The sequence below is a fragment of the Taeniopygia guttata genome, chromosome 22, assembly GCF_048771995.1.
Source record: "Taeniopygia guttata chromosome 22, bTaeGut7.mat, whole genome shotgun sequence".
Lineage (NCBI taxonomy): Eukaryota > Metazoa > Chordata > Aves > Passeriformes > Estrildidae > Taeniopygia > Taeniopygia guttata.
Genome location: NC_133047.1, coordinates 3,790,539 through 3,802,989, shown reverse-complemented (window position 1 = coordinate 3,802,989; position 12,451 = coordinate 3,790,539). Strand labels below are relative to the sequence as shown.

Sequence of the window (12,451 nt, the reverse complement as noted above, 5' to 3'; positions counted from 1 at the left end):
GCTTCTGGTGCTGGTTTCAGTCCCAGTTCCAGTCCTGGTGACCCAGACCCGGTGTCCATAACCCCGCTCCTAGTGCCGGTGCCACTCTCAGTCCTGGTGCCGGTGACCCAGACCCGGTGTCCATAACCCTGTTCCTGGTGCCACTCCCGGTTCCAGTCCTGGTGACCCAGACCTGGTGTCTGTAACCCCGGTGCCACTCCCAGTCCCGTTCCCAGTCCCGTTCCCGGTCCCACTCCCGTTCCCGGTCCCGTCCCCGGTGCCGTTCCCAGTCCCGTTCCCGTTCCCCCCCCCGGCACGCCGCCATGTACCCGGGGGCGGCGGCGGTGGGCGCGGCGGGCGCGCGGCGGCGGCGCGGCGCGGCGGCGCTGCCCAAGCAGCCGGAGCGCAGCCTGGCCTCGGCGCTGCCGGGCGCTCTGGCCGTCACCGCGCTCTGCACCGCGCTGGCCGAGCCCGCCTGGCTGCGCATCCACGGCGGCACCTGCGCCCGCCAGGAGCTGGGCGTGGCCGACGTGCTGGGCTTCGTGCAGCCCGAGCTGCTGCGAGGTGAGCTGCCGGGGCCTTCCGGAACCTTCTGTGTCCTTCTGACCTTTCTAGAACCTTCCGTGTCCTTCCAGAACCTTCTGTGTCCTTCTGAGCCTTCCAGAACCTTCCGTGTCCTTCTGACCTTCCAGAACTTTCTGCGTCCTTCCAGAACCTTCCATGGCCTTCTGACCCTTCTAGAACCTTCTGTGTCCTTCTGACCCTTCCAGAACCTTCTGTGTCCTTCCAGAACCTTCCATGTCCTTCTGACCCTTCCACAACCTTCCATGACCTTCCATGTCCTTCCAGAACCGCCTGTGTCTTTCTGGTCCTTCCAGAACCTTCCATGTCCTTCTGACCCTTCCGGAACCTTCTGTGTCCTTCTGACCCTTCCAGAACCTCCTGTGCCCTTCCAGAACCTTCTGTGTCCTTCTGACCCTTCCAGAACCTTCCATGTCCTTCTGACTCTTCCAGAACCTTCTGTGTCCTTCTGACCCTTCCAGAACCTTCCATGACCTTCCAGAACCTTCAGTGTCCTTCCAGAACCTTCCATGTCCTTCTGACCCTTCCAGAACCTTCTGTGTCCTTCTGAGCCTTCCAGAACCTTCCATGACCTTCCAGAACCTTCTGTGTTCTTTCAGAACCTTCCATGCCCTTCTGACCCTTCCGGAACCTCCTGTGCCCTTCCAGAACCTTCTGTGTCCTTCTGACCCCCAAATATCCACTCAAAATCTCCCAAAATTTCTCCTTTTCCACCCAGAATTCTGGCTGGGTTGGGTCCCTTGGCCAGAATATCTGGTTTTTTGGCAGAAAAATCAGATTTTTGGGGCAGAAAATCCCATTTCTTGGGCAGAAAAATCCGATTTTTGGGGCAGAAAATCCACATTTTTTGGGCAGAAAAAGCAGTTTTTTGGGGAGGACTTTTTGCTCAGAAAACCTAATTTTTAGGGATTTTTTTTGGGTGGAAAACCTGATTTTTTTTTTAGGCAGAAACCTGATTTTTCTGTGTGGAAAATCCCATTTTTTGGGCAAAAAATTTGATTTGTTTGTGTGGAAACTTGGATTTTTTTGCCGAAAAAATCCGATTTTTTTTGCTAAAAATTCAGATTTTTTTTCCTAAAAAACCTAATTTTTTCCCATTTTTTTCCCTTTTTTCCCCAGATTTCTGCATGAACCCGCAGACGGTGCTGCTGCTCCGCGTCATCGCCGCCTTTTGCTTCCTGGGCATCGTCTGCAGCCTCGGCGCGTTCCTGCTCGACGTCTTCGGGCCCAAACACCCGGCCCTGAAAATCACCCGGCGCTATGCCTTCGCCCACATCCTCACAGGTGGGCACCCCAAATCCTCCCAAAATAACCCACAAATCCCCCAAAAATTAAAAAAAAAATTGGTGGAATTGAGCCAAAAAATCTGCCAAAAATTAAAAAAAAAACCCAGTGGAATTCCAGCCAAAAATCCCCTAAAAAAGCCTAAAAATCCCCCCAAAATTAGAAAAAAAAAAGCGGTGGAATTCCAGCCAAAAATCCCCTTTTTTTCCTTTTTTTTCCCCGTTTTTTTCCCATTTTTACCCCATTTTCCCCATTTCTCCCTAATCTAATTTTATCTTAATCTAACCCATTTTTCCCCATTTTCCCCATTTCCCCCAATCTAACCCGTTTTCTTCCTTTTTTTTCCATTTTTCCCATTTTTCTCCAATCTAACCCATTTTTCCCTTTTTTTCCCATTTTTCCCCAATCTAACCAATTTTTCCCATTTTTTCCATTTTGCCTGATTCTTTCCCTATCTCAGCGATTTTTCCCCCCATTTTTCCCCAATCTAACCCATTTTTTTCCTGTTTTTTTCCCATTTTTCCCCCAGTCCTGCAGTGCGCCTCCATGATCGGCTTCTGCTGCTGGGGAACCCAGACCCCAAACCCACCCCAAACCAACCCATTTTTCCATGGTTTTCCCCCATTTTTCCATGTTTTTTCCCCATTTTTCCATGGTTTTTCCCCGTTTTTCCCCATTTTTCCCCATTTTTCCCCTATTTTTCCCATTTTTCCCAATCTAACCCATTTCCCCCATTTCCCCCAGTGCTGCAGTGCGCCACGGTGATCGGCTTCTGCTACTGGGCGTCGGAGCTGCTGCTGGCGCAGCAGCAGCAGCACAAGAAGTACCACGGCTCCCAGGTCTTCGTCACCTTCGCCGTCAGCTTCTACCTGGTGGCCGGCGCGGGCGGCGCCTCCATCCTGGCCACGGCGGCCAACCTGCTGCGGCACTACCCCAGCGAGGAGGAGGAGCAGGCGCTGGAGCTGCTCTCCGAGATGGAGGAGGCCGAACCCTACGGTCCCGACTACGAGGTGGTCAACCAGTTCCAGCCGCCGCCCGCCTACACGCCCTGACGGCGCCCGGCGACGTTGTCGCGGTTGCGGTCATCAGGATTGAGGTTGTAGAGGTTGTGGTCATCGGGGTCAAGGTCATCGTGATTGAGGTCATTGGGATTGTGGTCATCTCAGTCCTGGTCACTTGATCCTGGTCATCACAATCGTCATCGGGATTGTGGTGATCATGATGAAGGTCATTGGGATTGAGGTCATCGGGATCGCGGTTGTTGAGGTTGTGGTCATCGGGATCGAGGTCATCGTGATTGAGGTCATAGGGATCACGGTCATTGAGATTGTGGTCATCGGGATCATGGTCATTGAGATTGTGGTCATCGGGATCAAGGTCATCGTGATTGAGGTCATCGGGATCACAGTCATCGTGATTGAGGTCATCGAGATCATGGTCATGATCACGGTCATTGTGATTGTGGTCACCTCAATCCCGGTCACTCGATCCCGGTCATCACGATCACGGTCATCATGATCGTGGTCATTGTGATCAAGGTCATCGGGATCAAGGTCATTGGGATTGAGGTCACCGAGATCACGGTCATCGGGATCATGGTCATCAACGTGGTCGTTGGGATCATGGTCGCTTTGATCCCAATCACCATGATTGTGACTCGTTGCAATCACGGTCATCGGGATCGTGGTCACCTTGATCCCGGACACCATGATTGTGGTCATCCAGATCGTGGTCATCACGATCGTGGTCATTTGACTACAGTCATCGCGATCGTGGTCACTTTGATCATGGTCATTGAGATCGTGGTCACCCTTGATCGGGGTCCCTTGATCCTGGTCACCACAACAATGGTGGTCACCGTGATCGCGGTGATTTGATCCCGGTCATCGTGATCCCGGTCACCGTGATCGCGGTCACCTGGTCCCGGTCACCGCGATGGACCGAGCGGACAGAGCGGCCGGATCGTTGTGGGGGTGGGGGAGGTGGCCTGGCAGGGTTGGTCGGGACGATGTTGGGAGATCTTCCAGCAGAAGCTTTGTCCAGGTGGATCCCAGGAACTCTTACGACAGAGGGTTTGTCCAGCTGGATCTCTGGAGATCCTCCAGGGCAGGATTTCTGCAGGGGGTCCCAGGAACTCTTCAACAAAAGATGCTTTGGACAGATCCCGGAAGTTCTTCCAGGAAAGGATTTCTCCAGGTGGATCCCAGAAGTTCTTCCAGGAAAGGATTTCTCCAGGTGGACCCCAGGAGATCTTCCAGGGAAGGATTTCTCCAGGTGGATCCCAGGAGCTCTTCCAGCCAAGGGTTGCTCTGGATGGACACAGGAAGTTCTTCCAGGGAAGGACTCGTTGGAGCAGATCCCGGGAGATCTTCCAGGGCAGGATTGGTTTGGATGGATCCCGGGAGTTGTCCCGGGAAAGGATTTCTCCTGGTGGATCCCAGAATTCCCGCAGGATTTCTCCTGGTGGATCCCAGAATCCCCGCAGGATTTCTCCTGGTGGATCCCAGAATTCCCACAGGATTTCTCCTGGTGGATCCCAGGAGCTCCTGCAGGGCCTCGATCCTGGGGTTGGTTCGAACCCCATTGGGATCTCCTGCTCCAGGTGGGTTTTCCTTGGAAGGAGGAGATTGGGATCCGTGGATTCCCCTGGAATGAGGAGAGTGGGATCCACCTGGACTGGGAACTTTGGGATCAGGAATTCCCAGTGGATCCAGAACTTTGGGATCCCCAATTCCCAACAGATCCAGAACTTTGGGAATCCCATGGATTGCAAACTTTGGGATCTGGAATTCCCAACAGAATGAGAACTTTGGGATCCCCGGGACTGAGAACTTCGGGATCATCAATTCCCAGCAGATCCAGAACTTTGGGAATCCCATGGATTGAGAACTTTGGGATCTGGGACTCCCAATGGATCGAGAACTTTGGGATCCCCATGGATCAAAAACTTTGGGATCCTCTGGAATGAGAACTTCAGGATCCCTAATTCCCAACGGATCGAGAACTTTGGGATCCCCAATTCCCAATGGAATGAGAACTTTGGGATTTTGAATTCTCAATGGATCCAGAACTTTGGGATTTGGAATTCGCCCTGAACTGAGAACTTTGGGATCCCCAATTCCCACTGGATCCCAAATTTTGGGATCCCCATGGATGGAGAACTTTGGGATCTTGAATTTCCAATGGATCCAGAACTTTGGGATCTCCATGGATCAAAAATTTTGGGACCCCCTGGACTGAGAATTTTGGAATTCCCAATTCCCACCGGATCCCAAATTTCGGGATCCCCGGTCCCCAGCCCGGCCCCTGCCCGGCCCAGCCCCTTTTCCCAGGAATATTTATCCCCTTATTTAAAAATTCGAGAATTCCCATCCCCACTCCCCCTTTTCCCCCCCATGGACATTCAGCACTTTATTCCAGGCTCTGGGAATTTTTTTGGGGTTTTTTTTGGGATCATCCCATCCCTCACCCTGCAAAATTTGGGAATTTTGGCCTCCTGGGAAATTGGGATGAGCCCTGCTGGAAAAACCCTGGAGCTTTTATGCAAATCCCTCCACTCCCATCCCAAAATTCCCAATTTTTTCCCCACTCTGATTTTTCCAACCCTCCCCCAGGACCAATCCCAGAAATTTTCGGGGCCAAAATAGAAAAAAAATAGGAAAAAAAAAAATCCCACAAGGATTGAAATTCCCACTAAAATTCCCATTCCTGGCACGCTTCGTCTCGGAGGGGATTTTTTTGGGGGGAATCTCCTGAATTTTTAGGGAATTTTTACCCCGGGACGCAGCTCCTTGGAGGTCCCAATGCTTTTATCCCAATTTTCCCAGTTTTATCCCGATTTTCCTGCTTTTATCCCGATTTTCCTGCTCTTTTTCCCTTTTTTTCCCATTTTTTCCCCCCCCTGGCTATGCAAGAGCTCCCCTGGGATGGAAATCCTGGAAAAATCCCGGAAAAAACCCGAAAATCCCAGAAAAAAACAAATCCCAGGAAAGGCTCAGGAGGAGCCAAACGGACCCGAAAAGGCCCCGGGGAAAATTCCCGGGATTTGGGATCCACCGGGAAAAACTTCGGGACTCCCTGGATATGCAAAGAATAAATCTGTGAAAAATGGGATTTTCCAGAGAATTCCCAAAAAACCCCAGGGTGGGAGGAAGGAGGGGGCAGCAAATTTTGGGATTTGGGATTGGCCGCAGGATTTTTGGGAATTAAAGGTGGGGAGAAACTCAGGGGTTGGGGTTGAGAGAGGGGAGGGGTTGGGTCCTGAAAAACGGGGCTGGATCCCAAAAATTGGGATTTGATTCTAAAAAATGGGGCTGAATCCCAAAAAAACAGCCGTGGATCCCGTAAAAATGGGTCTGGGTCCCAAAAAATGGGATTGATTCCAAAAAACTGGGCTGTATCCCATAAAACGGAGCTGGATCCCAAGAAAATGGGGTTTTATCCCAAAAAGCAGCCCTGGATCCCATAAAAATTGGGCTGGATCCAAAAATCTCCCAAAACCCCCAAAATTCCCCTGAAATCCCCAAAGTCCCAGGCCCCAAAATGGCCCCGTGGGGGCGTGGCCACGCGCAAGCCCCGCCCCCTTTGGGAACCACTTCCGCATCACGCGCCAATGGGAGCGCGGCAGCCAAACTTGGGGCTACCGGAGCCACCGGCGGAGCCACCGGCGGGGCCACCCCGTTATCCCGAGTGTCCCAAAGCCCCCCCAGGCCCCAAAACCCCGAATCGCGCCCCAAAAAACCCCCAGGCCCCAAAAACCGCCCTGGGGGCGTGGCCTCGCGCAAGCCCCGCCCACGCTTCGCCCTCTCTGCCCTCACACCCTTTCCGGTATCACGCGCTGCAGGGCGTGGCTTCGCCCCTCACAGCCAATCAGCGTGCGGGGCGGGGCGGCGCTGGCCAATGGCGGCGCGGCGCTTGGTGGTGACGTAGGAGGAGCGCGACGCGCGGCGCGGCGGGGCGGCATGTGGCGGCCGCTGGCCGCGCTCGCCGCCCGCGGGGCCTCCGCCGGGGCCTCCGCCGGGGCCTCCGCCGGGGCCTGCCCCGCGCCCGCGCCGCTGCCGCTGCTGCTGCTGGCGCTGCTCGGCCGCCGCCGCGCCTGCGGGAGGGCGCGGCGGGCCCGGCAGCGCGGCGGCACCGGGGAGGCGGCGGGAGGAGGAACCGGGAGCGGCGGAACCGGGGGCGGCGGAACCGGGGGCGGCCGCTGGGGGCGGCCCCGCGGGCGGACGGGGCTGATGGCGGCGCTCGGTGCCGGAGCGTTCGTGTGGGACGGGCAGCGCATCGAGGAGGAGGAGCTGAGGCGGTGAGCGGGGTCGCACCGGGAATAATACCGGGATCATAACGGGAATAACGGCGGGATAACACCGGGATCATAACGGGAATAACACCGGGATAACACCGGGATCATAACGGGAATAACGGCGGGATAACACCGGGATCATAACGGGAATAACACCGGGATCATAACGGGAATAACACCGGGGTCATAACGGGAATAACACCGGGATAACACCGGGATCATAACGGGAATAACACCGGGTTAACACCGGGGTCATAACGGGAATAACACCGGGATAACACCGGGATCATAATGGGAATAACACCGGGAATAATGGGAATCACACCGGGATAATAACGGGAATAACGGTGCGATAAAAACGGGAATAACACCGGGAATAGTGATGGGAATACCGGGAGTAATGGTGGGAATAACGGCGGGATAATAACGGGAAAAATGGGAACCACACCGGGAATAACGGCAGGAACAACGGGAATAAAACTGTGGAATTTCCCATCCTAATCCCTTAAAAATCGGGAATTTCCACCCCAATCCCATAAATCGGGAATGTCCCACAAAATCCCGGGATTCCCGCAGGTCGGCGCAGGAGCTGCAGCAGTTGGAGCATCCCGAGGATTTCCCGGAGCAGGAGCGGGGCTGGGAGCCGCTGCTGGAGCGGGAACGGTTCCGCCTCTGGCGCCGCCCCATCCCCGGCTCGGGGCTCTTCCAGTACCGGGGTACGCAATTCCTGAATTCCCAAAATCCCGAATCCCAAATTCCCAAATCCCCAAAATCCCAAAAATCCTGAATCCCCAACATCCCGAATCCCAAATTCCCAAAAATCCCAAATCCTGAATTCCCAAAATCCCGAATCCCAAATCCCCAAAATCCCAAAGTACCAAATCCTTAAAATCCCGAATCCCCAATTCCCAAAAATCCTGACATCCTGAATCCCGGAATTCCCAAAAATCCTGAATTCCCAAAATCCCAAATCCCAAATTCCCAAAAATCCCGAATTCCCAAAGTACCAAATCCTTAAAATCCCGAATCCCAAATTCCCAAAAATCCCAAATCCCCAAAATCCCAAATTCCCAAAATCCCAAATCCCCAAAATCCCAAAAATCCTGAATCCTCAAAATCCCGAATCCCAAATTTCCAAAAATCCCTTCATCTTGAATCCCAGAATTCCCAAAAATCCCAAATTTCCAAAATCCCAAAAATCCTGAATCCCCAAAATCCTGAATCACAAATTCCTGAAAATCTTGAATCATCAAAATCCCAAATCATCAAAATCCCGAATCCCAAATTCCCAAAAATACTGAATCCCCAAAATTCCAACATCCTGAATCTCAGAATTCCCAAAAATCCCGAATTCCCAAAATCCCAAATTCCTGAATTTCCCAAATTCCCAAAAGTCCCAAAATCCTAAATCCCAGATTCTCAAATTCCCCAAAGTCCCTGAAATTCCTGAAAATCCTGAATTGTTGAGATTTCTGAATTCCTGGGAGTTTTGGGATTGTGAGATTTTCAGGATTTGCTGATTTGGGGGATTTTTGGGAAAAATTTTTGGAATGTTTTAGGATTTTGGGGTTTTTTTGGATTTGCTGATTTTTGGGATTTTCCCGCAGTTTTCGGCTCCTACACCGACGTCACTCCCCGGCAATTCTTCAACGTCCAGGTGAGCAAAATTCCCAAAAATCCCTGAAAATTCCCCAGGAATTCCCAAAAATTACCCCAAATTCCGCAAAATTCCCTGGGAATTCCCAGAATTCCTGCCAGGATTTGATTCCAGGGCTGGGAATCTTTGGGAATTCCGGGTGGATCCAAGAAAAACTTGGAAAACTCCTATTTTTAACCCATCCTGGGAATTTCCAATCCCATTTTCCCCAGAAATTCTGGATTCGGGGTGGGAGAGGGGGGAAGGAATTTTTTTTTCCTGGAATTCTGGGATTTTCCCGTCCTGATATTCCCAGTTTTCTTTGGAATTTTTAGGTTTTCCTGATCCGGTTTTTCTTGGAATTCTGTGATTTTCCCATCCTGATTTTCCCTGGAATCTCGGGGTTTTTCCAATCCCATTTTTCCCTGGAATTCCAGGATTTTTCCTGAGTTTTTCCCATGATTTCCTGGAATTCTGGTATTTTTTTCCCGGATCCCTTTTTCCTGGAATTCCCAGATTTTTCCTAGATTTTTTCCTCCGATATTTCTGGGAATTCCGGGATTTTTTGTCCCAATTCCTTTTTCCCGTAATTCCTGAATTTTCCCTGCATTTTTTCCGGGAATTCTGGGATTTTCGCTGGATTTTCTCCCCTGAATTCCGGGCTTTTCCTGGGATTTTTCCGGGATTTTCCCGATTCCCGCAGCTGGACACGGAGTACCGGAAGCAGTGGGACTCGCTGGTGCTGAAGTTGGAGGTGCTGGAGCGCGACCCCGCCACCGGATCCGAGGTGATCCACTGGGTCACCCAGTTCCCGGTGAGAAATCTGGGATTTGGGATCGGGGATTTGGGATCCGAAGGGATCGATCTGGATTTGGGGTTGATGTTGGGATCGGGGATTGGCATCTGGGTTTTGGATCGGGGATTGGGATGGGGGATCAGGGATCAAGATCTGGATTTGGGACTGGGATCTGGAACTGGGATCAGGGTTGGGATGGGGTTTGGCGTCAGGTTTGGGATCTGGGATCAGGTTTGGGATTTGGGATCAGGGACTGGGATCGGGATCTGGGATCAGGTTTGGGATCAGGGATTGAGATCTGGATTTGGAATTGGGATGAGGATTGGGGATCGGATCAGGGTTTGGGATCTGGGATGTAGAATCTGTGATGGGAGATTGGGATCTGGATTTGGGATTGGGATCAGGGATTGGGTTTGGGATTGGGATCTGGGATGGGGTTTGGGATCTGGGATGGGGTTTGGGATCTGGGATGGGGTTTGGGATTGGGGTTTGGGATCTGGGATGGGGTTTGGGATCAGGGATGGGGTCGGGACCCTGACCCCCGTTCCCGTTGCAGTACCCGATGTACTCCCGCGATTACGTTTACGTGCGGCGCTACAGCGTCGACCCCGACCGACAGCTGATGGTGCTCGTCTCCCGGTGCGGCCCCAAAAACCTCCTGGAATTCCCAGAAAATTCCGGGATAATTCTGGGCTAATTTTGGGATAATTTTGGGCCGATTTTGGCAGGGCCGTGGAGCACCCCGGCGTCCCCGAGCAGCCGGAGCACGTCCGCGTGCGCAGCTACGAATCCCACCTGGTGATCCGCCCCCACCGCGGCTTCGACGAGGTCAGAGCCGGGAAATCCCGGAATTCCCGGAAATCCGGGAAATTTGGGAAAATCTGGGAAAATCCGGGCAGAATTGGGGAAAAAACCCGGGAAAAATACAGGAAAATATGGGAAAAATGCACCAAAATATGGGAAAATACGGGGAAATTCTGGGAAAATCCCGAGAAAATTCTGGGGAAAATTGGGGAAAAAACAGGAAAAATATGGGGAAAATCACAAGGAAATATGGGGGGAAATGAGGGGGAAATACAGAAAAAAACTGGGAAATTCTGGAAAATTCCAGAAAAATACAGCAAAATCTTGGGAAATTACATGAAAAAACTGGGGGAAATTCTGGAAAAACACAGAAAAATCCCAGGAAACTTCTGGGAATTGTTTGTAATAAATTGGGAATTTTTGTGTTTTCCAGAACGGCTTTGATTTCCTGCTGGATTTTGAGGGAATTTTGGGCAATTTTTTGAGGAATTTTGGGGGAATTTGGGGCAATTTTTGAGGAATTTTGAGGGAATTTCAGGGAATTTTTGCTGGGAATTGTTGGGAATTTTGAGAATTGTTGGGAATTTTGGGGAATTTTGGTGTTTTCCAGAACGGCTTCGATTACCTGCTGACGTACAGCGACAACCCGCAGACCGTGTTCCCTCGCTACTGCCTCAGCTGGATGGTGTCCAGCGGTGAGAATTCCCAAAAATTCCCCAAAATTCCCCCAAAATTCCCAGGGAAAAGGAAAGGGAAAATGGGGAATAAAGAGAGGGAAAAACGGGGGGGGATTGGGGGGAAGGAAAGGGGAAAAAATGGGGGAAAATTGTGGGGAAAAATGGGGGGAAAAGGAAAAAATGGGAAATAGGTAAGGGAAAAAATGGGAATAAAAGAAAAATGGAGGAAAAAAGGGAAAATTGGGGAAAAATTTGGGAAAATGGGAAAAAATTGGGGGAAAATGGGGAAAAAATGTGAAAAAGTTGGGAAAACAGGGAGAAGGACTGGGGACTGTTGGGAATTTTGCAGGAATGCCGGAATTCCTGGAGAAGCTGCACTGGGGAAAAGGGTGAAAAATACAGGAAAATAGGGAAAAAATGGGGGAAAATTTGAGGAAAAAAGGAAAAATTGAGGGGAATGGGATAAAATAGATAAATGGGGACAGAAAAGATAAAAATTGGAGATAAAAATGGGAAAAATGGAGAAGGAAAAGGAAAAATTGAGGGAAAAAATTGGGGAAAAATCGGGGAAAAAATTGGGGAAAAAGTGGGAAAAACTTGGGGATAGAGGGAGAAGGGGTCGGGACCGTCGGGAATTGCAGGGATGCCGGAATTCCTGGAGAAGCTGCACTCGGCGGCGCTGAAGGCGAAGAAGATGGAGCTGGAGCTGCGCGATTGCCTCAGCCCCGCCAAGGGCCCCGAGCCCTGCGGCACCGCCCGCCTCGAGTACGCCTGAGGCACGGGAAAATCATGGAAAACGGCGGGAAAAGGCATGGAAAACGGCAGGAAAACCACTGGAAAATTGACGGGAAAACAGCAGGAAAATGGTGGGAAAACAGCCGAGAAACAATGAGAAAATGGCAGGGAAGCAACAACAAAAATGGCGGAAAACAACGAGAAAATGGCGGAAAAACGAAAATGGCGGGAAAACAATGAGAAAATGGCGGGAAAATGACGAGAAAATGGCGGGAAAACAACAGGAAAATGGCGGGAAAGGCTGGGGAAATGCCAGCAATAAACTGGGAAAAAACTCCGGGGTTGTGTCAGAAGCACTGGAAATAAACTGGGAAAAAAGCTGGGAATTGTCCCAAAAAATGGGAATTAACTAGGGGAAAAAAATCCGGGAATTGTCCCAAAAAAACATCAGGAATTGTCCCAGAAAAATGGGAATAAACTGGGAAAAAAAGCTCAGAATTGTCCCAGAAGTACCAGGAATAAATTGATATAAAATCCTGGGAATTGTCCCAAAAATCCCGGGAATAAACTGAGGGAAAAAGCTGGGAATTGTACCAAAAAAAAAAGGAAATTTTTCCAGAAAATCCTGTGAATAAAGTGGGGAAAAATCCCAGGAATTGTCC

At 51.2% G+C, this 12,451-nt stretch overlaps 2 protein-coding genes across 3 annotated transcripts; both read left to right on the top strand.

Annotated features, from left to right (window-relative positions):
- Positions 1-149: 149 nt before the first annotated feature.
- TMEM127 (transmembrane protein 127) lies at positions 150-5,958 on the top strand. Its single transcript, XM_030289906.4, has 3 exons — positions 150-543; positions 1,681-1,845; positions 2,590-5,958. The coding sequence occupies exons 1-3, from the start codon at positions 303-305 to the stop codon at positions 2,895-2,897; spliced, it is 714 nt and encodes a 237-aa protein (XP_030145766.3). The 5' UTR covers positions 150-302; the 3' UTR covers positions 2,898-5,958.
- An 817-nt stretch (positions 5,959-6,775) lies between these two features.
- On the top strand, positions 6,776-12,439 carry STARD7 (StAR related lipid transfer domain containing 7). Of its 2 annotated transcripts, none has more exons than XM_030289885.4 (8): positions 6,776-7,144; positions 7,718-7,857; positions 8,749-8,798; positions 9,481-9,591; positions 10,130-10,212; positions 10,302-10,401; positions 10,988-11,072; positions 11,696-12,439. In XM_030289885.4, exons 1-8 carry the CDS (start codon positions 6,807-6,809, stop codon positions 11,827-11,829), a joined length of 1,041 nt encoding a protein of 346 aa, XP_030145745.4. In that variant the 5' UTR covers positions 6,776-6,806; the 3' UTR covers positions 11,830-12,439. The 2 variants fall into 2 exon arrangements, with proteins under 2 accessions (XP_030145745.4, XP_072773896.1); XM_072917795.1 differs by having other exon boundaries at positions 11,404-11,719.
- Positions 12,440-12,451: the final 12 nt, after the last annotated feature.

Excerpts from the sequence above, each read along its gene's own strand:
- TMEM127 (XM_030289906.4), top strand. The coding sequence starts at position 303 with ATGTACCCGGGGGCGGCGGCGGTGGGCGCGGCGGGCGCGCGGCGGCGG. Across the intron at positions 544-1,680 it reads GCAGCCCGAGCTGCTGCGAG|ATTTCTGCATGAACCCGCAG; the intron begins GTGAGCTGCCGG and ends TTTTTTCCCCAG. Across the intron at positions 1,846-2,589 it reads CTTCGCCCACATCCTCACAG|TGCTGCAGTGCGCCACGGTG; the intron begins GTGGGCACCCCA and ends CATTTCCCCCAG.
- STARD7 (XM_030289885.4), top strand. The coding sequence starts at position 6,807 with ATGTGGCGGCCGCTGGCCGCGCTCGCCGCCCGCGGGGCCTCCGCCGGG. Across the intron at positions 7,145-7,717 it reads GAGGAGGAGGAGCTGAGGCG|GTCGGCGCAGGAGCTGCAGC; the intron begins GTGAGCGGGGTC and ends GGATTCCCGCAG. Across the intron at positions 11,073-11,695 it reads CAGCTGGATGGTGTCCAGCG|GGATGCCGGAATTCCTGGAG; the intron begins GTGAGAATTCCC and ends CGGGAATTGCAG.